Source organism: Melanotaenia boesemani, chromosome 18, assembly GCF_017639745.1.
Source record: "Melanotaenia boesemani isolate fMelBoe1 chromosome 18, fMelBoe1.pri, whole genome shotgun sequence".
Classification (NCBI taxonomy): domain Eukaryota; kingdom Metazoa; phylum Chordata; class Actinopteri; order Atheriniformes; family Melanotaeniidae; genus Melanotaenia; species Melanotaenia boesemani.
The window spans coordinates 27,567,261-27,594,568 of NC_055699.1; the positions used below are offsets into that span (position 1 = coordinate 27,567,261).

The 27,308-nt window shown below is 42.5% G+C and overlaps 2 protein-coding genes and 10 non-coding genes across 12 annotated transcripts; all 12 read left to right on the plus strand.

Moving 5' to 3' along the window:
- Window positions 1–827: 827 nt before the first annotated feature.
- On the plus strand, window positions 828–899 carry trnag-ucc. The gene has a single exon. It is a non-coding gene; the product is annotated as a tRNA-Gly (tRNA).
- A 1,902-nt stretch (window positions 900–2,801) lies between these two features.
- Window positions 2,802–8,686, plus strand: LOC121629265. Its single transcript, XM_041968899.1, has 10 exons — window positions 2,802–2,906; window positions 3,074–3,898; window positions 4,758–4,971; window positions 5,109–5,693; window positions 5,779–5,991; window positions 6,110–6,279; window positions 6,461–6,550; window positions 6,647–6,909; window positions 7,067–7,324; window positions 7,469–8,686. The coding sequence occupies exons 1-10, from the start codon at window positions 2,802–2,804 to the stop codon at window positions 8,514–8,516; spliced, it is 3,771 nt and encodes a 1,256-aa protein (XP_041824833.1). The 3' UTR covers window positions 8,517–8,686.
- A 1,547-nt stretch (window positions 8,687–10,233) lies between these two features.
- Window positions 10,234–10,305, plus strand: trnag-ucc. The gene has a single exon. It is a non-coding gene; the product is annotated as a tRNA-Gly (tRNA).
- Window positions 10,306–10,818: 513 nt separating this feature from the next.
- On the plus strand, window positions 10,819–10,900 carry trnas-aga. The gene has a single exon. It is a non-coding gene; the product is annotated as a tRNA-Ser (tRNA).
- Window positions 10,901–12,094: 1,194 nt separating this feature from the next.
- Window positions 12,095–12,166, plus strand: trnag-ucc. Its single transcript has one exon. It is a non-coding gene; the product is annotated as a tRNA-Gly (tRNA).
- Window positions 12,167–12,679: 513 nt separating this feature from the next.
- trnas-aga lies at window positions 12,680–12,761 on the plus strand. The gene has a single exon. It is a non-coding gene; the product is annotated as a tRNA-Ser (tRNA).
- Window positions 12,762–13,892: 1,131 nt separating this feature from the next.
- Window positions 13,893–13,964, plus strand: trnag-ucc. The gene has a single exon. It is a non-coding gene; the product is annotated as a tRNA-Gly (tRNA).
- Window positions 13,965–14,477: 513 nt separating this feature from the next.
- trnas-aga lies at window positions 14,478–14,559 on the plus strand. The gene has a single exon. It is a non-coding gene; the product is annotated as a tRNA-Ser (tRNA).
- Window positions 14,560–15,717: 1,158 nt separating this feature from the next.
- On the plus strand, window positions 15,718–15,789 carry trnag-ucc. Its single transcript has one exon. It is a non-coding gene; the product is annotated as a tRNA-Gly (tRNA).
- Window positions 15,790–16,302: 513 nt separating this feature from the next.
- Window positions 16,303–16,384, plus strand: trnas-aga. The gene has a single exon. It is a non-coding gene; the product is annotated as a tRNA-Ser (tRNA).
- Window positions 16,385–19,886: 3,502 nt separating this feature from the next.
- Window positions 19,887–24,452, plus strand: LOC121629063. Its single transcript, XM_041968572.1, has 4 exons — window positions 19,887–20,355; window positions 20,442–20,597; window positions 21,759–21,851; window positions 24,129–24,452. The coding sequence occupies exons 1-4, from the start codon at window positions 20,218–20,220 to the stop codon at window positions 24,450–24,452; spliced, it is 711 nt and encodes a 236-aa protein (XP_041824506.1). The 5' UTR covers window positions 19,887–20,217.
- Window positions 24,453–26,809: 2,357 nt separating this feature from the next.
- trnag-ucc lies at window positions 26,810–26,881 on the plus strand. The gene has a single exon. It is a non-coding gene; the product is annotated as a tRNA-Gly (tRNA).
- The last annotated feature ends 427 nt before the right edge of the window (window positions 26,882–27,308 follow it).

The window sequence follows — 27,308 nt, forward strand, 5'->3', positions numbered from 1 at the left end:
CTTTTAACAACATCCACTCAATGCTACTGGGAACGACGCAGTGAGGGGATGGGTGTCGACGACTCTGTGGCCTCCTGGATTACTGACTACCTAAGAGACAGGCCACAGTTTGTCCATCTGGGTAGCGTTCAGTCTGACGTTGTGGTCAGTGATGGATGGAGATCCTCAGGGGCCTGTGTTGTCTCCTTTCCTTTTCAACTTATACACCACTGATTTTCAGTACAACACTGAGTCCTGCCAGCGTCAGCAATTCTCTGATGACTGAACTGTTGTTGGGTGTATAGCAGAGGGAGGGGAGGCGGAGGACAGAGCCCTGATGGACGGGTTTGTAGAGTGGACTGGCAGGAATGGCCTGCCATCTAAATGTCACCAAGACCAGACTTCCGGAGGAAGAGAACTCCTCTTACTCCACTGATAATCATGGAGCATGAGGTGGAGATTGTTGAGAACTATAAGTAGCTAGGAGTGACCATCGACCAAAGACTGGAAATCCAACACAGTTGCTGTATCTTTTGCACAAATGGGTGCTAGTCAAACACAGCATTTCCCAACTTTGGGATTTAAAAATGCATCTATCTATCTATCTATCTATCTATCTATCTATCTATCTATCTATCTATCTATCTATCTATCTGTCTATCTGTCTATCTGTCTATCTGTCTATCCGTCCATCCGTCCATCCATCCATCCATCCATCCATCCAAAATGTACCAAAAAGGTGGTGGAGTTGGTCAGAAGGACGTGTAGTAATTTCTCAGGTGATTTCTCAGGTGTTTTTATTCACAGGATTGGACCGGGCACTGATCGGTCTGTTGTCTTGTTTTGGAGCGATGGTGGTATAGTGGCGAGCATAGCTGCCTTCCAAGCAGTTGACCCGGGTTCGATTCCCGGCCATCGCAGGAGTGTTAATGGACTTAAGGTGTGTCTAGTTGTTTTTCTCCTATAAACTGGCTTTTCATGATGAACTCCCTTTATACTCCTTTTTGCATTCATGCTCGTAAAACGTCCATCACCATCATCGACGGACTCTTACTGTTCTGCTCTCCAAAACCGCTTTCTCAACTGCCCAAGGCTGACATGCAGCTCTTCATAGGCACATATGCTACACTCCCTTAAATGCCACGTGCACTTTCAGAGTTTAGCTGTGGATAAGGAGATAACGATAGTAGATTTGAGGGGGATTCACAACTACATTGTCAAAACAATTGATCTTATCGATCTAGAGTATAGATTGCCTTGCATGCATGACGCCCAGGGTCCAATACCCAACATTTATCTCCAGTGTATCTTATGAGAGGTGAAGTTGTGCACTTCCCAAGGCTTTCAACACATGCGCAAGTGTAGAAGATTGCTGCCAAGGCCTGTTGTAACAGTGTCCACACATCGGAACTAGGATTGGGTGTTCCAACGTCGTTGTCGTGGCTTAGTTGTTCCTAACAATATCCTAACAAAGTCCTAACAAGTCCTAACAATTCCTAACATTTCCTAACAAGTCCTAACAAAGTCCTAACAAGTCCTAACAAAGTCCTAACAAAGTCCTAACAAAGTCCTAACTATTCCTAACACAGGTCCAAAACAAGTGGGGCAAAAGAACCAATCAAATTCGCATAAAATCTCGGCTTCAGCGGACAGGTCTTTGATTGGTGGGAAGATGGTTTCCCCTCCCCCATTGGAGGGCTACTTCAAAGTAACATTTTAACACCCAAAGTTTATATAGCGGGTACCAGATAGCAGTGGAGATAACCTAAACAACCAATAGTTTGTGCTTTTCAGGACATCAAAAGTAGGTAAGCTATAAAGAAATGAGTTATAAATGCTTTATTGTGTCTTTCTGGTTGGTCTTTGTGCGTATATGTTTGTGTGTATGTGTGTATGCTTGCGTGCGGTTGAATGGACTGAATGTGTGTTTGTTCTGTAACGTTGCTCACAATGTTTGAATAAACTATGAAAACACTCAGAAATCATTAATGTAATTATGTATTATTGAAAGAGGTCATTGTATGGAAAATGTATATTCCCCTAGATCCTTTAGGTAAACGTGACAAGTAACTTTTGAGTGCTAGGCTAACATTAGCTATAGCTTTTGATTGATACATAAATCCTTTTTTTTCTGACATCAATTTCACACGTGTAACATTATTCTCCTATGACAAGTGGTCAAATGGTTAATAATGGTTGGTATAGAACTATATTAAACTGTTCTGTTATGTGCAAAAAAGCAGCAATATGATAATTAGTAGATAAGCATGATTAAAAAACTAATATTAACAGGATATATTGCAGTGTCAGAATGTTCTTTTTCACAGCTTTGATGATTAATAGAGTTTTTTTATTGGCCAAAGGCAATAGTCACTCTGAATTTCCTCCCCCAATGTGTGCTTGATGCCACATATTCCCAAAAATTGTACAACACAGTCTGAATGTTGTGTGCTTTGTTCATAATTATCTGTCAACAAAACCTAGTAGATTTGATTTAATTTGATTAAGCAGATTTGTGAAATTGCTCTGTTTGTTTATCTATGTTATGACAGATTATACTACTATTCTGAAATATTACATTCACATTTATATCACATTCACAAAAACTTTTTGTTTTTGATCTGTGCTAAGCCTACACAAAATAAACTATTTACAGATGTTCCCTAATTATAGCTGTTTTTCTGGTCTTGTCTTGATCTGCAGAAATGACAAAAACTGGGAAACCAGACTCATACTGGGCAGGTGTGATGTCCCTGTATGCTCATGGAAAGCATAAATTTTCAACAGGGCAGAGACCAGGGTCCAGGAGATGGAGGGCAGTAATGGAGCGAATTTCTGAGTGTCCTCTGACCCCCTTGCACGGTATTACTGTCCGCAAATATGATATATTTGGAAAAATGATTCCCTGCAAGTGTGGATATCATGAGGTAAGCTAAGATACTGAATGCAATGTAATGCCTATATACTGGCAAAGGACTTTTAATTAGCTGTGCATGTGTTTTTGTGTGTGTTTAACATATTTATTTGGATGCAAAGTATTGTCAGTCTTAAGGAAAGTATACTTTAAATGTAAGTCCATTTTTGTTTTCCCCAGTCAGCAGAAAAGGCAGGGACAGAAGCTGCCAGTTCAGGACAGCTGAGTGCCCCACAGGCCAGTGCAGCAGCTGGAAGAGCGCTAGATCCACAGACAAGCACAGGTGCAGCAGCAGGATCAGCTGGAAGAGCGCTAGATCCACAGACAAGCACAGGTGCAGCAGCAGGATCAGCTGGAAGAGCGCTAGATCCACAGACAAGCACAGGTGCAGCAGCAGGATCAGCTGGAAGAGCACTAGATCCACAGACAAGCACAGGTGCAGCAGCTGAAAAAGCTACAGGTTCACAAGGCAGTGCAGGTGCAGGTCAGAAAACTCCAGTTCTGTTCAGGATTAGTGAGACGAAGTCTGTCACGTGCTCTCTGTGTAGCTTGGAGGTGATAAGTGAGGAATACACTCAGCACCTGTCAGACTACCATGTCCAGGAGCAATGTGAGAAGTGTGGTGCAAAGGCCTGGGGGACTGTTGGATTGTTACAGCACATAGAGAGTGCTCATCTTATGAGCTATCAAACAAATGTCTCAGATGTTCCCACTCCAATTTCTCCAACAGCCCAAGAGACATCACCGGCACCTCAGCGACACAGTGGTCCACCAGTTATTCCTCCGCCTGCTCCTACCATAGTCCAAGAGACATCACCGGCACCTCAGCGACACAGTGGTCCACCAGTTATTCCTCCGCCTGCTCCTACCATAGTCCAAGAGACATCACCGGCACCTCAGCGACACAGTGGTCCACCAGTTATTCCTCCTCCTGCTCCTACCATAGTCCAAGAGACATCACCAGTACAACAACAGCTCTCGCTGCGGCCCCCAGAGGTGAACTGGGTGAGTTTTCTCCCAAAGCAGTTTACAAAAGTCCTCAAGCAGGCTGACCATGAGTGGATTGCTCATATTCTATATGACAGCACAGGACAATTAAGACAAAACATCTCTCAGAATTGGTTTCATCCTCCAAGCCCCATCAAATCCACCTCAACCCCTGATCCACTTCATTATTTCAGACAGCGGATGTTTCTGTGGGCTCCAATGCGAATGTGGGGCATCCCTCTAAAATGCCCTCAGTGCAATAGAAAAATGCACCACTCCGGGATTTATACCAAAGTCAGGGAGGTAATTGACATTGATTCCAAATACTATTTAGTTGGTGGAGATTATCCAAGGTGCAGTAAATGCATGATTCCTGTCTGCCCTTGGAGCATTGACATTCTAAAACAGCTGGATCCCTCCCATCGAAACAAATTTCCAGCTGTGCTCACAACCCATCTGGCACTGGACAGGAGGTGTGTTGCGATGTTGCGACCAAGAACGATAGGGAACAGCTCCAGCTACTTACAACAGGCCTTGCAAGAAATACACAGTGAGGAGTGGGCAAGGCGAACCATTGACTACCTAACTGATTGTGAGGTCCACAAAAAGTCATGTGCCCTTACACAAGCCAAAGCTGTTTATCAACAGCCACCCCCTTTCTCTCCTCTGCCCCTGGCCCAGTGGTTTGAAACTGTGCATGCAAACGAAATTCTTAGCCACCTGGATGAGTTGAAAGGTGTCATCACATCCACATTTGGAAGAATTCTGAAACTTGACTCCACTAAGAAGGTATAAGCAAAGCAATGTTAACTTTCATTCATGTTTATTAGTATGCCCAATATATTTTTTCAAATGTATGTGTTAATTTTGTTTGTAGATCACAAAAAAACTGGCAGGTGGCATTGAGAACACAGCCACATGGATGACCAATATTGGCAACGAATTTGGCCAAGTTCTGAACTCTGTGCTGACCACTGGTGAGGGGTCTGGCCTTGATGACCTGTGTCAAGGCATTGTTCAGAGATACAGGGATGCTGGTGAACCAGAGCCAGATGCCATTTATGTGGACAGAGATTGCTGCAGTGAGACAGGTGTGTTTCTTTCCATTTGTATTGTGATGTTCTTCTAATGAATTTACAACTTTTGACTAACAGTTCTGGCAGGAGATTGATGCAGATGTTAACAATAGAAATTGCATTTATTTAGACATGGCTGATTATTTTTATAGGTGTGAGTCCAGTTCTATATTGGTTTCGTCCTTGGACGTCCAAAGTGAGACTGGATGTGTTTCATTTCATGAGGCGCTTCACCCGTGGCCTTATCACTGAGCACCATCCGCTGTATGGCACGTTCTGCTCCAAGCTGTCCAGCTGCATATTTGAATGGGACAGAAGTGACATTCAGCGCCTCAAACAGGCTAAGAGGGAGCAGCTAATCAAGAAAAATCCGGGTCACACACCCAGTGACAATCAGGTCTTATCCAGCATCACATCGAGTGAACTAGCCAAGCACTGTCGTAGGAGAACCCGAGGGGTTGAGGAGACCCGTGCCCTCATTCAGCAACTGCTGGACTCCATGTGGGAACTGACAGACACAACAGGTTTACCTTTAATAAATCAAGAGAGCATGTCTCATGTGTGGGAGATACAGCAGAAGCACTTGCCCTGCATTCAGGACCCACCTGGTGTACAGCTGTACACAAACACCGGAACTGGGTTGGAGAAGGGAGACAAAGAACTTGATGTCCTGAGATGTGGTAGAGGGTCCTCCTCTCTCGAGAGTTTTCATAAGCACCAGTGTAGTTTTATTCCAGGCAAGTTAAAACTCTTTATACTTGAAATATTTGTTAATTAATTATTTTATTTATATAGACTCATAAAATTTTTTTGTCTTGTCAGGGTGGCGGTGTAATGCTTTACACACTCAGATGTACATGCTTGAGGGGGTGTCCAGATGGAACATCAATAGATCTCAGCAAGCTCTCAACATGAACAGGACATCTCAAACAAAAATCTATGATGTACGTCTGATGTCCAATGTAAACACACTGAGCAACAGAGTCCTGGGAAGTGCGCTTTTGCCAGAATTTATACCCCCAGGGAAACCTACCGGTAAGATTCTCATGGCATATTCCATTAATAACCAAATTTCCAGATGATGATTACATTTCAGTTCACACACTGATTATACATATTTTTTTCCCTTTTTCCTGGTTACTACTTGTGGCAGGTGAGCGCATTGCTGTGGAATATTTGCTGGCACAATCTAACAGGGGAGATCTGCTGAGTGGGCAGAATGAAATCATTATGCCAGAGATGTTAGAGGAAGTCCAGCAGGATGAAGATCCTGATGCCACAATACCTCGGGCTACTGACATCACATTCCAGTCTTCATCACAGGTAATGACGCAGTAGCACTTTCACCATCTATCATACATAACTTTTGACTGTGAAGCAGAATCTTTCTATATGAATTATGGATGTATGTATGACTGACTCTAAAAATTAACACTTGTTTTGTTTAACATGTGCAAAGCAACTGTCAGTAACACTTAAAATTGTTTATACATAATTCTTTCAGGAATCTACACTTGTCAGTGATGTTTCTTCCAGTCCAGTCAGCTCCCCATTTGAGGAAAGCCTGCCTATGACAACTCCAGAAAAGACTCCGGTAAAGTAATTAATGTTTCAACATTACAAATACATGTTCATTTGCCATTTCTTCTAAATTAGCCACAACAATGTTTTTTCACCCTGTTTTCACCAGGATAGTCGATGTGATCCTAGAGGAATTCCTGGATGGGAGGCAGTTGACGACCTGGCAGGGTACCTTGTTAATCTCAACCGTACAATAACAGCTCTGTCCAATGCTGAAAAAACAGAGATATTAAGGTTGTACTCTTGCCTGGATGCGACTGACAAGTCTCCAACCAAATACTCTCTGAAAACCAAAAAGACGACCTTGACCGGGCCATGGAGAGCTTCGAGGAAGCGCAGTGGCTCTGCTCCAGGCCAGCAAGCAGCAGAGAGGTATCTGTACAAAATATATTTGTTATATTTTTGTGTCTTTAGTGGTGTTACTGTGTATGTGTGTGCATGTGTATTCAGCACAAAGGTGTTTGCATATAAATGTGTTTTCAGTACACACATATAATGCTGATGAGGTTATCTTGTCATCTATTTTCAGATTGTTCATGGTTCATGGCCAGGCTGCCCATAGACCTGATTTTAACAGGATTTCAGAGTGTGTTGCACTCAGACTCTACAAAGAGTTCAAGGAAGCCAGAAACAGGCCAAAGGACAATAAAGGCAAAACATTTGCAATCCCGCAGTCTATTGTCATGGCCTATAGTCATATTAAACAGCTGATTGAGGACTGCAAAGAAATACTGGACAACAGCAACCTGGTTCTAGTAACAATTAACAATACAACAGTGTCCTCCTGGTAAGTTAATATTTAGTCATGCTTTAGATTTGGAATTAAAACATAAAAAAATAGAAAGTAACATCCCATCAAATTAAAAACAAAACAAAAAAAATATGTGGTCCTCTGAATGCTTCTTTTGTGTATGCTCTTTTTTCCTTCTAGGTTGCAGGATCGGCAGAAGAGAATGGACCGTGATTCTTTGCTTCAAGGGGTGCAGCTTCCTCAACAGGTTGATTTGGCAACGGAATCCCTCCTGGAAGCCCAGGACCTGCCATCTGAGCCTGTTCAGCATGGCCATAAACCTATGGAATTCCCAGAACCTGAAAACCTAGAGGGCGAAGCAATGATTCGGCCACGCCGCGGTGGCAGAAAACAGGTTTTAAAATCCCACAGTGATACATCTTATTCTCAGGACTGGAGCTCCTTCCAGCCACCGTCAGCTCAGGAATCTCAGGGCTGGTCCTCCTTCCAGCCACCGTCAACTCAGGCATCTCAGGGCTGGTCCTCGTTCCAGCCACCGTCAGCTGCAACATCTCAGGGCTGGTCCTCATTCCAGCCACCGTCAGCTGCAACATCTCAGGGCTGGTCCTCATTCCAGCCACCGTCAGCTGCAACATCTCAGGGCTGGTCCTCATTCCAGCCACCGTCAGCTGCAACATCTCAGGGCTGGTCCTCATTCCAGCCACCGTCAGCTGCAACATCTCAGGGCTGGTCCTCATTCCAGCCACCGTCAGCTGCAACATCTCAGGGCTGGTCCTCATTCCAGCCACCGTCAGCTGCAACATCTCAGGGCTGGTCCTCATTCCAGCCACCGTCAGCTGCAACATCTCAGGGCTGGTCGTCCTTCCAGCCACCGTCAGCTCCAGCTTCTCAGGGTTGGTTGCCATCCCAGTTGCCACCAGTGCCAGCATCACACTCTCAGGGTGATCAGCCTGATCAGCAGCCACCTAATCCAATTCAGCCAGCCACAGCACAAACTGTCCACAATCGGTTCAGAGAATGGCGATTGCGAAAGGCAGCCGTTGAGGATCAGGAGCGAGAAATGAGAGGTGAGACCCCAAAAAAGCGGCAAACTAAAGAGAGTTACCACTATCAGTGCAAAGTGTGTGGTAAGGCAAAGAGCAAAATTACTGGCCATACACAGCTACGGGGAAAATGGTACTGTCCTTCATCTGGACAGACCATCACAGAGTGGAAAAATTCACTCTGAAACTGTATGGGCATATGTAAAAAATTTTGTTGAAATAATGTAGATATTTGTTGTGATTTATGTGTGAAAAGTATTTCTTTTCCTTAAGAGCTAATACTGTCTTAAGTTTTTAGACAAAAGGATATATTATTTGCAAGTTGGCAACATGTGCAAATATAATTCTACAAAGAGAGAAGAAAAAAATCACTCTAAAATTGAGGTGTTTGTGAAAAAAACAATAAAACAAAACACACAACTCTTGTGGTGTAACAGTAACACAGCCATCCTCTGGGTGGAAGACTCCAGGTGCAAATCCTGGCAAGAGTGTGAAATTTGTTTTACAAATCTGTCAAAATTTTATAGATAATACATTAACAGATTTTTGAAAGATTAATTAATGATTGTTTATTTAGTATTATAGAGAATATACATCATGATGACTCAAAAATACATAGTAAAATATTATAAAACTGAAGTTAAAGTTTTCATTCTTTTTCCTTCAACTTTTTCTTTCCCCCCTTTTCCCCCTTTTCATTTTTTTCTTCCCCCCTGCATAGCAGTCCCTTTTGCCCCATCTTTGGCCGAGTGGTCAAGGCGATGGAGTAGAAATCCATTGGGGTCTTCCCGCGTAGGTTCGAATCCTGCCGACAACGGGTGGCCTGTCGTCTTCTTCTTCCCCAAAATGCCTGACTTGGAATAATGTGTAGCCTGAGTTTTCCATGAAACCTCCACCAAAGTAAACCACTGGCTGCTTTCGTCCTCTGCAGTAGCTTCTGCTTAGCTGAGCTTTACGGTTCGTAGTGGATGTTTCACACATCTGCGCTGTCTTTCCCAAACCATATTAATGGAACAGCCTGAGTGTTAACGACACAGTCATCTACCTGCTGCAATTCTTCATTTGCATTTGGAAGGCACTGTGGCAGTCGCTTTCATTGATTTCTGTATTGCTTTTAACAACATCCACTCAATGCTACTGGGAACGACGCAGTGAGGGGATGGGTGTCGACGACTCTGTGGCCTCCTGGATTACTGACTACCTAAGAGACAGGCCACAGTTTGTCCATCTGGGTAGCGTTCAGTCTGACGTTGTGGTCAGTGACGGATGGAGATCCTCAGGGGCCTGTGTTGTCTCCTTTCCTTTTCAACTTATACACCACTGATTTTCAGTACAACACTGAGTCCTGCCAGCGTCAGCAATTCTCTGATGACTGAACTGTTGTTGGGTGTATAGCAGAGGGAGGGGAGGCGGAGGACAGAGCCCTGATGGACGGGTTTGTAGAGTGGACTGGCAGGAATGGCCTGCCATCTAAATGTCACCAAGACCAGACTTCCGGAGGAAGAGAACTCCTCTTACTCCACTGATAATCATGGAGCATGAGGTGGAGATTGTTGAGAACTATAAGTAGCTAGGAGTGACCATCGACCAAAGACTGGAAATCCAACACAGTTGCTGTATCTTTTGCACAAATGGGTGCTAGTCAAACACAGCATTTCCCAACTTTGGGATTTAAAAATGCATCTATCTATCTATCTATCTATCTATCTGTCTATCTGTCTATCTGTCTATCCGTCCATCCGTCCATCCATCCATCCATCCATCCATCCATCCATCCAAAATGTACCAAAAAGGTGGTGGAGTTGGTCAGAAGGACGTGTAGTAATTTCTCAGGTGATTTCTCAGGTGTTTTTATTCACAGGATTGGACCGGGCACTGATCGGTCTGTTGTCTTGTTTTGGAGCGATGGTGGTATAGTGGCGAGCATAGCTGCCTTCCAAGCAGTTGACCCGGGTTCGATTCCCGGCCATCGCAGGAGTGTTAATGGACTTAAGGTGTGTCTAGTTGTTTTTCTCCTATAAACTGGCTTTTCATGATGAACTCCCTTTATACTCCTTTTTGCATTCATGCTCGTAAAACGTCCATCACCATCATCGACGGACTCTTACTGTTCTGCTCTCCAAAACCGCTTTCTCAACTGCCCAAGGCTGACATGCAGCTCTTCATAGGCACATATGCTACACTCCCTTAAATGCCACGTGCACTTTCAGAGTTTAGCTGTGGATAAGGAGATAACGATAGTAGATTTGAGGGGGATTCACAACTACATTGTCAAAACAATTGATCTTATCGATCTAGAGTATAGATTGCCTTGCATGCATGACGCCCAGGGTCCAATACCCAACATTTATCTCCAGTGTATCTTACGAGAGGTGAAGTTGTGCACTTCCCAAGGCTTTCAACACATGCGCAAGTGTAGAAGATTGCTGCCAAGGCCTGTTGTAACAGAGTCCACACATCGGAACTAGGATTGGGTGTTCCAACGTCGTTGTCGTGGCCGAGTGGTCAAGGCGATGGAGTAGAAATCCATTGGGGTCTTTCCGCGTAGGTTCGAATCCTGCCGACAACGGGTGGCCTGTCTTCTTCTTCCCCAAAATGCCTGACTTGGAATAATGTGTAGCCTGAGTTTTCCATGAAACCTCCACCAAAGTAAACCACTGGCTGCTTTCGTCCTCTGCAGTAGCTTCTGCTTAGCTGAGCTTTACGGTTCGTAGTGGATGTTTCACACATCTGCGCTGTCTTTCCCAAACCATATTAATGGAACAGCCTGAGTGTTAACGACACAGTCATCTACCTGCTGCAATTCTTCATTTGCATTTGGAAGGCACTGTGGCAGTCGCTTTCATTGATTTCTGTATTGCTTTTAACAACATCCACTCAATGCTACTGGGAACGACGCAGTGAGGGGATGGGTGTCGACGACTCTGTGGCCTCCTGGATTACTGACTACCTAAGAGACAGGCCACAGTTTGTCCATCTGGGTAGCGTTCAGTCTGACGTTGTGGTCAGTGATGGATGGAGATCCTCAGGGGCCTGTGTTGTCTCCTTTCCTTTTCAACTTATACACCACTGATTTTCAGTACAACACTGAGTCCTGCCAGCGTCAGCAATTCTCTGATGACTGAACTGTTGTTGGGTGTATAGCAGAGGGAGGGGAGGCGGAGGACAGAGCCCTGATGGACGGGTTTGTAGAGTGGACTGGCAGGAATGGCCTGCCATCTAAATGTCACCAAGACCAGACTTCCGGAGGAAGAGAACTCCTCTTACTCCACTGATAATCATGGAGCATGAGGTGGAGATTGTTGAGAACTATAAGTAGCTAGGAGTGACCATCGACCAAAGACTGGAAATCCAACACAGTTGCTGTATCTTTTGCACAAATGGGTGCTAGTCAAACACAGCATTTCCCAACTTTGGGATTTAAAAAAGCATCTATCTATCTATCTATCTATCTATCTGTCTATCTGTCTATCTATCTATCTATCTATCTATCTGTCTATCTGTCTATCTGTCTATCTATCTATCTATGTATGTATCTATCTATCTATCTATCTATCTATCTATCTATCTATCTGTCTATCTGTCTATCTGTCTATCCGTCCATCCGTCCATCCATCCATCCATCCATCCATCCATCCAAAATGTACCAAAAAGGTGGTGGAGTTGGTCAGAAGGACGTGTAGTAATTTCTCAGGTGATTTCTCAGGTGTTTTTATTCACAGGATTGGACCGGGCACTGATCGGTCTGTTGTCTTGTTTTGGAGCGATGGTGGTATAGTGGCGAGCATAGCTGCCTTCCAAGCAGTTGACCCGGGTTCGATTCCCAGCCATCGCAGGAGTGTTAATGGACTTAAGGTGTGTCTAGTTGTTTTTCTCCTATAAACTGGCATTTCATGATGAACTCCCTTTATACTCCTTTTTGCATTCATGCTCGTAAAACGTCCATCACCATCATCGACGGACTCTTACTGTTCTGCTCTCCAAAACCGCTTTCTCAACTGCCCAAGGCTGACATGCAGCTCTTCATAGGCACATATGCTACACTCCCTTAAATGCCACGTGCACTTTCAGAGTTTAGCTGTGGATAAGGAGATAACGATAGTAGATTTGAGGGGGATTCACAACTACATTGTCAAAACAATTGATCTTATCGATCTAGAGTATAGATTGCCTTGCATGCATGACGCCCAGGGTCCAATACCCAACATTTATCTCCAGTGTATCTTACGAGAGGTGAAGTTGTGCACTTCCCAAGGCTTTCAACACATGCGCAAGTGTAGAAGATTGCTGCCAAGGCCTGTTGTAACAGAGTCCACACATCGGAACTAGGATTGGGTGTTCCAACGTCGTTGTCGTGGCCGAGTGGTCAAGGCGATGGAGTAGAAATCCATTGGGGTCTTCCCGCGTAGGTTCGAATCCTGCCGACAACGGGTGGCCTGTCTTCTTCTTCCCCAAAATGCCTGACTTGGAATAATGTGTAGCCTGAGTTTTCCATGAAACCTCCACCAAAGTAAACCACTGGCTGCTTTCGTCCTCTGCAGTAGCTTCTGCTTAGCTGAGCTTTACGGTTCGTAGTGGATGTTTCACACATCTGCGCTGTCTTTCCCAAACCATATTAATGGAACAGCCTGAGTGTTAACGACACAGTCATCTACCTGCTGCAAGTTCTTCATTTGCATTTGGAAGGCACTGTGGCAGTCGCTTTCATTGATTTCTGTATTGCTTTTAACAACATCCACTCAATGCTACTGGGAACGACGCAGTGAGGGGATGGGTGTCGACGACTCTGTGGCCTCCTGGATTACTGACTACCTAAGAGACAGGCCACAGTTTGTCCATCTGGGTAGCGTTCAGTCTGACGTTGTGGTCAGTGATGGATGGAGATCCTCAGGGGCCTGTGTTGTCTCCTTTCCTTTTCAACTTATACACCACTGATTTTCAGTACAACACTGAGTCCTGCCAGCGTCAGCAATTCTCTGATGACTGAACTGTTGTTGGGTGTATAGCAGAGGGAGGGGAGGCGGAGGACAGAGCCCTGATGGACGGGTTTGTAGAGTGGACTGGCAGGAATGGCCTGCCATCTAAATGTCACCAAGACCAGACTTCCGGAGGAAGAGAACTCCTCTTACTCCACTGATAATCATGGAGCATGAGGTGGAGATTGTTGAGAACTATAAGTAGCTAGGAGTGACCATCGACCAAAGACTGGAAATCCAACACAGTTGCTGTATCTTTTGCACAAATGGGTGCTAGTCAAACACAGCATTTCCCAACTTTGGGATTTAAAAATGCATCTATCTATCTATCTATCTATCTATCTATCTATCTATCTATCTATCTATCTATCTATCTATCTATCTATCTATCTATCTATCTGTCTATCTGTCTATCTGTCTATCCGTCCATCCGTCCATCCATCCATCCATCCATCCGTCCAAAATGTACCAAAAAGGTGGTGGAGTTGGTCAGAAGGACGTGTAGTAATTTCTCAGGTGATTTCTCAGGTGTTTTTATTCACAGGATTGGACCGGGCACTGATCGGTCTGTTGTCTTGTTTTGGAGCGATGGTGGTATAGTGGCGAGCATAGCTGCCTTCCAAGCAGTTGACCCGGGTTCGATTCCCGGCCATCGCAGGAGTGTTAATGGACTTAAGGTGTGTCTAGTTGTTTTTCTCCTATAAACTGGCTTTTCATGATGAACTCCCTTTATACTCCTTTTTGCATTCATGCTCGTAAAACGTCCATCACCATCATCGACGGACTCTTACTGTTCTGCTCTCCAAAACCGCTTTCTCAACTGCCCAAGGCTGACATGCAGCTCTTCATAGGCACATATGCTACACTCCCTTAAATGCCACGTGCACTTTCAGAGTTTAGCTGTGGATAAGGAGATAACGATAGTAGATTTGAGGGGGATTCACAACTACATTGTCAAAACAATTGATCTTATCGATCTAGAGTATAGATTGCCTTGCATGCATGACGCCCAGGGTCCAATACCCAACATTTATCTCCAGTGTATCTTATGAGAGGTGAAGTTGTGCACTTCCCAAGGCTTTCAACACATGCGCAAGTGTAGAAGATTGCTGCCAAGGCCTGTTGTAACAGTGTCCACACATCGGAACTAGGATTGGGTGTTCCAACGTCGTTGTCGTGGCCGAGTGGTCAAGGCGATGGAGTAGAAATCCATTGGGGTCTTCCCGCGTAGGTTCGAATCCTGCCGACAACGGGTGGCCTGTCTTCTTCTTCCCCAAAATGCCTGACTTGGAATAATGTGTAGCCTGAGTTTTCCATGAAACCTCCACCAAAGTAAACCACTGGCTGCTTTCGTCCTCTGCAGTAGCTTCTGCTTAGCTGAGCTTTACGGTTCGTAGTGGATGTTTCACACATCTGCGCTGTCTTTCCCAAACCATATTAATGGAACAGCCTGAGTGTTAACGACACAGTCATCTACCTGCTGCAATTCTTCATTTGCATTTGGAAGGCACTGTGGCAGTCGCTTTCATTGATTTCTGTATTGCTTTTAACAACATCCACTCAATGCTACTGGGAACGACGCAGTGAGGGGATGGGTGTCGACGACTCTGTGGCCTCCTGGATTACTGACTACCTAAGAGACAGGCCACAGTTTGTCCATCTGGGTAGCGTTCAGTCTGACGTTGTGGTCAGTGATGGATGGAGATCCTCAGGGGCCTGTGTTGTCTCCTTTCCTTTTCAACTTATACACCACTGATTTTCAGTACAACACTGAGTCCTGCCAGCGTCAGCAATTCTCTGATGACTGAACTGTTGTTGGGTGTATAGTAGAGGGAGGGGAGGCGGAGGACAGAGCCCTGATGGACGGGTTTGTAGAGTGGACTGGCAGGAATGGCCTGCCATCTAAATGTCACCAAGACCAGACTTCCGGAGGAAGAGAACTCCTCTTACTCCACTGATAATCATGGAGCATGAGGTGGAGATTGTTGAGAACTATAAGTAGCTAGGAGTGACCATCGACCAAAGACTGGAAATCCAACACAGTTGCTGTATCTTTTGCACAAATGGGTGCTAGTCAAACACAGCATTTCCCAACTTTGGGATTTAAAAATGCATCTATCTATCTATCTATCTATCTATCTATCTATCTATCTATCTATCTATCTATCTATCTATCTATCTATCTATCTATCTATCTATCTGTCTATCTATCTATCTGTCTATCTGTCTATCTGTCTATCTGTCTATCCATCCATCCGTCCATCCATCCATCCACCCATCCATCCAAAATGTACCAAAAAGGTGGTGGAGTTGGTCAGAAGGACGTGTAGTAATTTCTCAGGTGATTTCTCAGGTGTTTTTATTCACAGGATTGGACCGGGCACTGATCGGTCTGTTGTCTTGTTTTGGAGCGATGGTGGTATAGTGGCGAGAATAGCTGCCTTCCAAGCAGTTGACCCGGGTTCGATTCCCGGCCATCGCAGGAGTGTTAATGGACTTAAGGTGTGTCTAGTTGTTTTTCTCCTATAAACTGGCTTTTCATGATGAACTCCCTTTATACTCCTTTTTGCATTCATGCTCGTAAAACGTCCATCACCATCATCGACGGACTCTTACTGTTCTGCTCTCCAAAACCGCTTTCTCAACTGCCCAAGGCTGACATGCAGCTCTTCATAGGCACATATGCTACACTCCCTTAAATGCCACGTGCACTTTCAGAGTTTAGCTGTGGATAAGGAGATAACGATAGTAGATTTGAGGGGGATTCACAACTACATTGTCAAAACAATTGATCTTATCGATCTAGAGTATAGATTGCCTTGCATGCATGACGCCCAGGGTCCAATACCCAACATTTATCTCCAGTGTATCTTACGAGAGGTGAAGTTGTGCACTTCCCAAGGCTTTCAACACATGCGCAAGTGTAGAAGATTGCTGCCAAGGCCTGTTGTAACAGAGTCCACACATCGGAACTAGGATTGGGTGTTCCAACGTCGTTGTCGTGGCCGAGTGGTCAAGGCGATGGAGTAGAAATCCATTGGGGTCTTCCCGCGTAGGTTCGAATCCTGCCGACAACGGATTGCCTGTCTTCTTCTTCCCCAAAATGCCTGACTTGGAATAATGTATAGCCTGAGTTTTCCATGAAACCTCCACCAAAGTAAACCACTGGCTGCTTTCGTCCTCTGCAGTAGCTTCTGCTTAGCTGAGCTTTACGGTTCGTAGTGGATGTTTCACACATCTGCGCTGTCTTTCCCAAACCATATTAATGGAACAGCCTGAGTGTTAACGACACAGTCATCTACCTGCTGCAATTCTTCATTTGCATTTGGAAGGCACTGTGGCAGTCGCTTTCATTGATTTCTGTATTGCTTTTAACAACATCCACTCAATGCTACTGGGAACGACGCAGTGAGGGGATGGGTGTCGACGACTCTGTGGCCTCCTGGATTACTGACTACCTAAGAGACAGGCCACAGTTTGTCCATCTGGGTAGCGTTCAGTCTGACGTTGTGGTCAGTGATGGATGGAGATCCTCAGGGGCCTGTGTTGTCTCCTTTCCTTTTCAACTTATACACCACTGATTTTCAGTACAACACTGAGTCCTGCCAGCGTCAGCAATTCTCTGATGACTGAACTGTTGTTGGGTGTATAGCAGAGGGAGGGGAGGCGGAGGACAGAGCCCTGATGGACGGGTTTGTACACTCAAAAAATAGAAACAACCAGTTTGTCCAATTTTCTCAACTCTAACATGTAGTTTCTACTTAAATAAAATGTGATTGTAGATTTACACAATAACTTTGTGTAAATTTAACGTAAAACCTTAAAACTCACTATTTACTTGATTAATTCATGTTGTGCTAACATGAAGGATTCAAGTTCAGATACAGACACGGAAATTCCCGGACACTGTCGCGAGGTAAAAAGAGAACAGCGAGCAGCAGGCAAAACGAGGAGCATGTGGAAAGTTTAAGGTAAGCTGGAATCTAATGTCATCTGAAAAAGTTTACACCATGCTTGAATGCATCTTGTATACATACATACATACATACATACATTTAATTATTATTTGATTGATTAATGTATTACTTGATCAAAGCCAAACAGTTGCTAGCTAGGTCACTGTAGGTAGCACGATGCAAGGGGAGGACGGTTAGCCTAATTAGTTCAAAATGTTACTGGATGTCAGTCTTTTACAGTCTATGATGTCAGTTCATGTTTGTGATATTATTTGCACCACTTGTCGCCTCATGTCATCTTCAGAAATTGTATTTTTATTAAATTTGCTAAGCCCAGTGGATGTTTTTATTTGCTTCCTTGGGAACGTTTTAAAAGATAAATTCGTTTTTTTTTTTTTTTTTTAACCTGGGGCTATTTTCTAACATGAAATACGATCATTTAATCACCTAGACAGTTTTGGTGTAACTGTATCTCCTCGGGAGATATTTAGATCCACTCGCCACCAGCGTACATCAAATAGAATGGGAGTGGGTGGGGCAGGCTCTAAATACAGCCATTTCTGTAAACAAAAAAAAACAACTCCTTCATTTCACCAATGTGTTCTTGTGAAATGCTGTTGTGATCCCTCTGTGAGCTCCATGCGGCTTGGAGTTGCGTTTTTATGGTGATCCGTTCCTATTTACAGCCATTACAGGCACTGTGAAGCGGCCTGGAAGTGACGTCATCAAAGCCGCCACTTAAAGTTAATGGCTGTAAATAACGACTGAGCCGCATGGAGCTCACAGAGGGATCAGAGAAGCGATTCATAAAAACACATTGGTGAAATGAAGTTTTGTTCAGAAATTGCCTTATTTATTGGCTGCGCGAACCTGCCCCGTTTACTCCCATTATGTATGTACGCTGATCGCAGGTGCATCTTAATTTCTCCCGAAGGAGTTCAAGTTAAACCAAAACTGTCTGGGTGAGTGAATGATGTATTTCATGCTAAAAAAATAGTTCCAGGTTGAAAAAAAATTACTTGTCCTTAAATTGATTTCTCATTGCACTGTGTGTGGAGGGGTGAAGCTCACGTGTGTGTGCGCGCGCGCCGGTGTGTCGGGGTAGAGCTGCGCCGTTTACGGTACAGAAAAAGGAGGACATATGTTATTTAGAGACAAATTACATGTCGTCTTCAAATTATAATATTTAGCCACTAACCGTTTAGTTCTTTGGAGACACACATGTATGACGTGTCTGCACACACCGCCACCAGAGTGCACATCAGAAAACAACTTAGAGCCAGAGAAGAAAGTCCGCGTTTTCAGAGGTGTGAGGATAGAAAAGTTTTCTTTGCTGGAGCAACAGCTGGGTCTGAGAAGTGTAAACAAGCAGAAACTTCCATTATAGTTATTTCTGAAGTGCAGTGTGACTCAAACTGATGCATGATGTTTGCATGATGATGTTGGGAGGTTTTCTTAATGACGATACATTATCTGAGATATACACTATTTAAAGCTAATCTGTTAAGTCAAATGTTCTCTGCAGTCTTTGGCATTTTTTCTTTGTTTTTTTTTTCTTTCCACACTTTTCTTCAGCATCTCAGTAACCTATGCTAAATCAGTCCATAGTGAGGTTTAAAAAATAACTAGTGACTTCACTGACCTATCAGATAATGCTTATATTATTTTAGCAATATTGTGCATTGATAATTAATATTGTATGTGTAAATTCACTGCAATGCTGCAATTGGGAGGCAACAGAAATAGACTAACTTTTGGAGAAATTCTTCAGGTCTACATTGTGAATGACAAACCATATTTTATTCTGAAGAGACTTTATGGGTGGTATAGAGAACATTTTAGAGCTTTTGAGCTCACAAGTTCAGCCTCTGAAACTCTCATGATTAGGCTTGATGAACTGGCTGATGACTACCCTTTGGCAGATTATTTTGTTGGACCCACACAAATGGTGACACTGAAACGATTTATCAACTTGTAAGATGTCTTGAAACACAAATGTATGTGTTTTTTTTAATATTGAAACCTATTCTTGTTGTCCTTATTTTACATATTTAGATTGTTGAAAGATGTCGACACCAGCAAAGCTGCGAGTAATCTTGGGAGAAAACAACTCACACAAATTGATTTTCCCAGATGGCATTCCAGGATCTGTCAGTGAACTTACAGAGAATATAAAAAAACAATGTGGAATACAAGGAAGTTTCAGACTTCAATATATGGATGTTGACTTTGGCAATGAGTTCACCAACTTGGAATCAATGTCAGATGTCATGGATAAAGGTACTCTTAGAGTAATCTTGGATGCAGAAACGCCTCGCCTATCTGATGGATCTCCACCACCTTCTTACTCGGCGGCTGCAGCTTCCCAGTCACCAGATGACCGCTCTTCATTTGCATCTGGTAACTCATTTGACACAGATATCCTGTCTTCTTCTGAATCAACCTCTTCTCGGTCATCCAGTTGGCCCCTTGTTTTCAGCATTCCTAAGTTTTCTTATGAAACTGAACTGCAGCTTGAAAAAGCCAACACAGCTTTCAGAGAAACTGGATCCTTGTTGAATCCTGATGTAAAACTTAAGTCAGCAATCATGGATGGTTTGATGGAAACTGTTGTCAAGCACAAAGTGTACCTCTCTGATGCAGAGTTCAGTGAGGTAGCAGCAGCTCTTATAACGGCACATCCTTGCTTGAAAGAGCCAGGTTCCATAAGTGGATTTGGTGGTTGGAAGACAAGTTTAAAATATAAACTTGGGAACTACAGATCAAAGCTCAGGAGACTTGGATGTCCAGAAGTGACTGTGAATTCTCTGAAACACAAACCTGATGATCGTTGCAGTCCTGCCTATGGTGTTAAGAAACCTAAAAAGGCTGAAGTGAATTACTGCCCACCATATCCAGCCGGTGAAACAGCTGAAACTTTGGAGCAGATAAGAGTAAAACTCCTGTCTGAAGTAATGATTCGAAATAATGAAGACAAAGTAGCTGCCATGATGGACAAAACGTTTGCACTAAGACGTCTTGAGGTAGTCCAAGATGCACCCATGGTAGCGGATTTCAAAGCAAGGTGGCCAGGTCTCTTTAATGTGAGGGAGGTAAGTAAATATAATGACAATGCTTTCTTTTTTCTTTCTTAAAATGCACGATGATCTTTTTTTTTTTTTTTCTGTTTAATTTTTAGGTGAAAGCAGAATTCAAGAGGATAACCACAGTTGAGCTGCAGTCCAAGTTCTTCTCGCAACTTGATGCACATTCTGAAAACTTGATGAAAGTGTTTGCCAGAAAAGGAGGAGTCCTCGGGAAAAAGATAAAGGCAGTGATGCTTCCAATGACTCGGGTAAGATAAGAGGTCAGGAAATTATGTTCAAATATTTAAGTCAAGAAGCTTATCAAAAGTTATGATAATGTGACTAAGTATCAGAGGTATCTAAGCAAAGAGATAAAAAGGCCTCAACTGTAAGTTATTGAAAGCGCTCCACATTGTTATCTCACCATGTTGTTAAAGGAATACTTTACCCTCAGAATGATGTCTTCATTCCACATCTTCGGCTGCATGATAAATATCAAGAAAGTGTCCAGAGTGTTAATCAGCATGAGGGTGAAGTATTCCTTTAACTCCATTGCACATGGGGCATTTAAAAAACTGGTATCCAATATATTGTTTGATATATATTGGATGTACGCTGATCGCTAGTGGATCTTAATATCTCCCGAAGGAGTTCAAGTTACACAAAAACTGTCTGGGTGAGTAAATGATAGTATTTAATGCTAGAAAATAAGTCCAGGTTGTAAAATACCAAACTTTCCCTTGAAGCTGCTCCGAGTGTTTTTAATTTCACCGCCAATAACCTCACCTCTACTGACCAACCAACACACTAACAGTGGGTCTGCGGCATCAATCCGCCTTAAAGAACGGAGGAGTGACAGGTAAAGTTAAGTGGGAACATGGTTTGATGACTTAGTACCTTCCCACTTAACTTTACCTGTCACTCCTCCGTTTTCTTGGCACGTTTTTGTGCTCGTTCTTTATGGCGGATTGATGCCGCAAACCCACTGTTAGTGTGTTGGTTAAGGAGTCAATCTAGTAAATAAAGTTAACTTGGTTGTCTGCTTTATTTCCACTTTAAAGATGTGAAATTAATATAAAAGTAGAGAATACTTGGTAGAATTCAAATGATTGTTCCAGTATTTTTTCAGAACTGCTCATTTAGCTACCCCTGCATCTCTTTTGTTTTGGTTTCTGGATTCCAGTGGATGACATATAGGGTGCACCCATGGCAGGTTGTAAGTCTCTTCATAGGCCAACAGAGACCACAGACTTGAACTGCCTAATGGATATAAAGTTAAGAGCATTTTATTAAAATGTAATTATTTTTAAAGCTGCCTTCTTAAAGTTGCATCTAGTTTTTTTTTTTTCTTTTTTTTTTTTAGAGATTTTGCATACCAGTTGGTATTGATCTTAATGGGTGTGAACGTCCTTTCTAAATGTCATTTTTAGGCTGACAGCATTGATGTCAAAAGAGAATGCATCCTCAGAGGCTTGACAGTGTACTTAAATGAGGATCCACAAAAATTTGTGAAGGACTACACGGTATGTTGAACAGCCATCACACATCTCTCACACGCATTCATCTTTCATCCCAACTTTGTGGTTTTATTTTGTCAGGCGCAGTGAAAATTTACCTAGGGCAATATAAAACGACCTTACTTTAGAAAATTGCACAATATTCCACATTTTATAATGATCCCTAAATATGTGATTCTCATGTTGTTCTTTTGTTGTACTGGATGACTAAAAAAATTTGTCGCACTTGGCACACTTTTGGTTGCTCTCTAGAGGCCTGCTACTCATCTCCTTACTGTACAGCATCTGTGTTGACCTTCCTGTCCAATTTGCTGTCCAAGTCCTCAACTTCCTTTCTCAGGGTCCTGATGCGCAGTGTACAGGTTTCCTCCTCTGAAGTCATTAACCATCTCCCTTTTCTCAGATTTGTATCAGAACCAGCTTTCTGTATTCCTCCCCATGTCTGTCTGATTTATCTGACCACATAAGATTAAAAGTTTTAGCTCTGGTACCAGGTGTAAGGTTTTCCAGAATACCGGCACCCTCTCCTGCTTCAGTGTCTAATTCTAACTTATCCCATCAGAACAAGAAGCCTTGTGCAGGTGGATGGTGGTATCTTGACAGAATTTAGTATAATCAGTGATGCAGGCAATGATCTGATTAATGTCCTCTCTATGACCCTCATTTATCAAACGATCGTAAGAATAAGCGCACATTTGTTAGTTAAAATGATCATACGGTTGGACCCACGTGTGATTTATTAAACGTTTTGTATCAGACCAGTCTCTTCGTACGATTAGACGCTGTTTGATAAATGCCACGGCTGATTTTCATTGTCATTTAAATGTTACGCCCATGGATAAATATTCATGGTTCAGAGACCTCACCCAATGAGGTGAAACCATGGAGAAGAGAAGTACTGCGAAGAAAATAAATTTTTCAGAGGTAGAAACCCTCATCTGTGAGGTTACATATAATAAAGATGTGTTGTTTGGCCACCTGAAAAGCGGAGTAAAAGTTGTTCACAAATCTGCAGTGTGGAAAAAGATCACAGAGGCAGTTAACAGCCACGAGTTGTGGAACGGACTCCAGCTGAGGTATTAATAAAATTCAAGTAGCATAATATATATATATATCCACAACTCCGCGGCTGTTAACTGCCTTCGTGATCACGTATGTATACGTGTCTTCATCTCAACAGTAAATTCTTTACCTAAACTGCCAGGTAAAGAAGAAGTGATCAGACTTAAAACTCACCACCAAAAAACATGTTGCTGAGGCTCAGCAGCAGACTGGAGGAGGCAGCCAGATCCCAGCCCGACTCTGACCGTTACAGAGGAGATGATAGTGATAGGGAGATGATAATCGGGTCCGACTCCCTCTCCGGATTTGCAGGCAGTGGAGACACAGATCCAGCGGATCCGGAGGGTTGTAATTAGTTACTGTCACAAAGCTGACATGTTACACGGGTTCACATTTTTATTCAGATTTAATGTTTCAGAGTCAGGCACCAGCAACATGGCATCATAGTCCTAGAGTGGCCCGCTGAGCCAGACCACCAGAACCAGGACACAGGAGCCGAGGGTGCACGTCTGTCCCTCGTTCTGCACCTCAAAGACCAGCGGCTGTTATCACTGCCTTTTTGGAATTATTATTATTATTATTATTATTATTATTATTATTTCGAGAGCTGTTTACATGCTTGAATGACAGTTTGAATTTTTTTTTTTTCCAATAAACACTTTTAAGGTTCTGCTGAGCTGCACCGCAAACCCACACTGACTCAGATTTGCGTACACAAACTCAGAGCTGTCGTGAGATTTGATCGTATCCTACGCTCATGTCAAAATTGAAAAATGCCGAGTCTTGCGTGGAAATGATTGTACGTACAGATTTTGGTCGTACAATCGTTTAATAAATCAGGGCCCATGTGTTTGACAAAGAGCACCACGTGTTGTGGTGTAAAAACTGTCCTGCAAGGCTTCACAGGCTTTCTGACTCCACCTCCTTACAGACCTTGCGTAGACAGGGAATCTTTGAACTTGCTGGCTCAGGCATGTTAAAAAACTCTTCGATTATTGAGGACTATAGAAAGCACTCACATATTAGTCAATTTCAAAATATTCCGTGTTATGAAGGAGGCTTCCATAATTTTTGCCATTTTAGAATTTGAAATTTACAAGTCATATCTTTTAGATCACATTTTCCATGTCATTTTTAGAGTAAGGTCTGTACAAGAATGATGCATGATGAAATCCTACTGAGAAAATCTGTGTTTATACCTTCCTTATTGTTCTCCCACAGACTGATGATCAGTGTATCGAAAGAGACCTGGCAGAAACGGTCTTTGGGATCTATGTGGTTCGACACAATGGTGCAGACCGTGATGACGATCCTGAGGACATTGGAATCGTTTTGGAGGGGGTAGAGGTACTGAGTGGTTTGAGAAGTGTCCCATTCGCAATGGCAATGTTTCTCGGACTTGTGTATTCTCTGAACATTAGTTACCCTCCAGAATTAAAATATACATTTGAAGCTGTGCAGAAAATCATAATGGAGATGGAAGGAAACAAGCTGTCAGCCAAAGTGCAAACTCTCAAAACACTGCTAGCACGTTCATCATTCTAAAAACGACATTTTAGTGGCTGCACATACTATTTCTTGCTTACAAAGATTGTTAGTTTCATTTGCACTTTAAAGCAGTTTGTAAGATGTATTTGATGTCTTAACTTTATAACAATTTTGAAAGCAAAAAGCTTTTAGTGGGCTGAGGAGATTTAAGAGAAGTATGGGAACAACAATGTGACATACTGAAGATTGGATATCCAAGGACACCTTTTCTTTATATTTTAGGAGTTAAAATATATGTTTGAAGCTGTTCAGGATCTGCAAGGAAACGGGTGGTCAGCCAAACTTTCAAAACACAGCTGGTAGCTAAGTTTGGATTTGGGAGAATTCTAGCCTCATCAGTTTATTAAAGATTTCATATTACATTTTTCAACTTTTTCACTGTTTCATCACGTCAGTCAAAAGCTTTTAGTGTGCCAAGCAGATTTAAAAGAAATATGTGAACAGCAATGTAAAAAACTGAAGACTGCATATATCTTGTTGCATCTTTTTCCTCGTTCTGTGAACTGTAAGGAGCGATGACATATTGAGTAAAGTTGCACTTTAGTATTTTTTTTTTTTTTACTCATAAAAACACATGGTTTTCATTTTTTTTTTTTTTTTTTTGTATTTAGTTGTATCCACTTAGATCTATGTAAATGTGCTGTAAGAATGTTGACCTCCTTGGCAGGAGTACCATTAAGGGTATTGTTTTTTGTTTCATTATAACCTTAGTTAACCTCATTTTGTTTTTCATAAAGTAAGCACTACAAATTCATGTTTTTAGAAACTGTGTGCTGTTGTTTTATGTTTTATTAATGTAATTACGGAGTTTTGGTAAACCATTGTCAACATGTAAGACTAAACGGTCTTTACACAAATAAGAGTTTGATTGAAAGCAAATAAGCTGTGTTTTTATTCCAACTTTTGGCACCACACATAAGAAGTAAATAGTACATGGACAGTGCTTTTATCCAAAGCACTTTAATACGCGTCAGATTCAGCCATTCACACCAGGGCTGAACGATATAGACAAAATATTCATTCCAGATGTCTCCATATCGATACAATATAAATATGGGTTGGTGGAAAGCAAGCATTTTTCAGAAAATATAAACGTAACACAGAAGAACATTGAAAGTGCATTTTATTTGTGACTTCCAGAGCTGTACATCCAGGAAGAGCGCAGGATAAATCTACATTGTTTATATTTTTGCTTTTTCAATTTGAATATCTTGAATGTGTATATCCCAATATGACAATGATCCCGATGGGCTATCGAGAGGCCATCTCAGGTTCAGTGTCTTGCCCAAGGACACTTAGGCATGTAGTCTGGAGGAATCTGGATTCGAATCCACCGACTCTCTGCTCTTCCACCTGAGCTACAGCCATCCGGAAGTTATTTTCCTTTTGTTTTGTTGAATGAACTTGAAGAAATCATGGAAATCATTTCCACCTAATTAATTCATTTATTTTCAACATTTAAGCATTTTAGTTTTTTAAACCAGATATCCTTGATTTGGGTCAGCCAAATATATCAGGGTTAATCAAACTTATTTACTATTTTTTAGTCTGATTCTATTGAGATAAGTTGTTGAAACTTGTTTCTGATGAGTTGAGATTGTATAACATCTGAAGTTAATTTTACCCATGCAAATTAAGTTGGCTTAACCGAAAGTATTTGTTTAAATCAAAACTAATACTTAAAAGTTGAACATACACATTTAAAATGGGTTAAACTAGAAAGAAAGATTAAGTAGAATAAACGCAAAATAATCAAGTTGACCCAAATTAAGTATATCGGATTGAATAAACTAATTGTTTAATTTTGAAAAAGAGTAATTTAATTGTGTGGAAATGATTTCCATGATTTTTTTAAGTTCATTCAACAAATTATTTTTTTGAGTGTAGAGTGGACTGGCAGGAATGGCCTGCCATCTAAATGTCACCAAGACCAGACTTCCGGAGGAAGAGAACTCCTCTTACTCCACTGATAATCATGGAGCATGAGGTGGAGATTGTTGAGAACTATAAGTAGCTAGGAGTGACCATCGACCAAAGACTGGAAATCCAACACAGTTGCTGTATCTTTTGCACAAATGGGTGCTAGTCAAACACAGCATTTCCCAACTTTGGGATTTAAAAATGCATCTATCTATCTATCTATCTGTCTATCTGTCTATCTGTCTATCTGTCTATCTGTCTATCCGTCCATCCGTCCATCCGTCCATCCATCCATCCGTCCATCCATCCAAAATGTACCAAAAAGGTGGTGGAGTTGGTCAGAAGGACGTGTAGTAATTTCTCAGGTGATTTCTCAGGTGTTTTTATTCACAGGATTGGACCGGGCACTGATCGGTCTGTTGTCTTGTTTTGGAGCGATGGTGGTATAGTGGCTAGCATAGCTGCCTTCCAAGCAGTTGACCCGGGTTCGATTCCCGGCCATCGCAGGAGTGTTAATGGACTTAAGGTGTGTCTAGTTGTTTTTCTCCTATAAACTGGCTTTTCATGATGAACTCCCTTTATACTCCTTTTTGCATTCATGCTCGTAAAACGTCCATCACCATCATCGACGGACTCTTACTGTTCTGCTCTCCAAAACCGCTTTCTCAACTGCCCAAGGCTGACATGCAGCTCTTCATAGGCACATATGCTACACTCCCTTAAATGCCACGTGCACTTTCAGAGTTTAGCTGTGGATAAGGAGATAACGATAGTAGATTTGAGGGGGATTCACAACTACATTGTCAAAACAATTGATCTTATCGATCTAGAGTATAGATTGCCTTGCATGCATGACGCCCAGGGTCCAATACCCAACATTTATCTCCAGTGTATCTTACGAGAGGTGAAGTTGTGCACTTCCGAAGGCTTTCA

Coding starts and splice junctions, on each gene's coding strand:
- LOC121629063 (XM_041968572.1), top strand. CDS start 20,218: ATGATTCGAAATAATGAAGACAAAGTAGCTGCCATGATGGACAAAACG. Junction 20,356..20,441: donor GTCTCTTTAATGTGAGGGAG/GTAAGTAAATAT, acceptor TTTAATTTTTAG/GTGAAAGCAGAATTCAAGAG. Junction 20,598..21,758: donor TGATGCTTCCAATGACTCGG/GTAAGATAAGAG, acceptor TGTCATTTTTAG/GCTGACAGCATTGATGTCAA.
- LOC121629265 (XM_041968899.1), top strand. CDS start 2,802: ATGGAGCGAATTTCTGAGTGTCCTCTGACCCCCTTGCACGGTATTACT. Junction 5,992..6,109: donor ACCCCCAGGGAAACCTACCG/GTAAGATTCTCA, acceptor TACTTGTGGCAG/GTGAGCGCATTGCTGTGGAA. Junction 6,910..7,066: donor GGCCAGCAAGCAGCAGAGAG/GTATCTGTACAA, acceptor ATCTATTTTCAG/ATTGTTCATGGTTCATGGCC.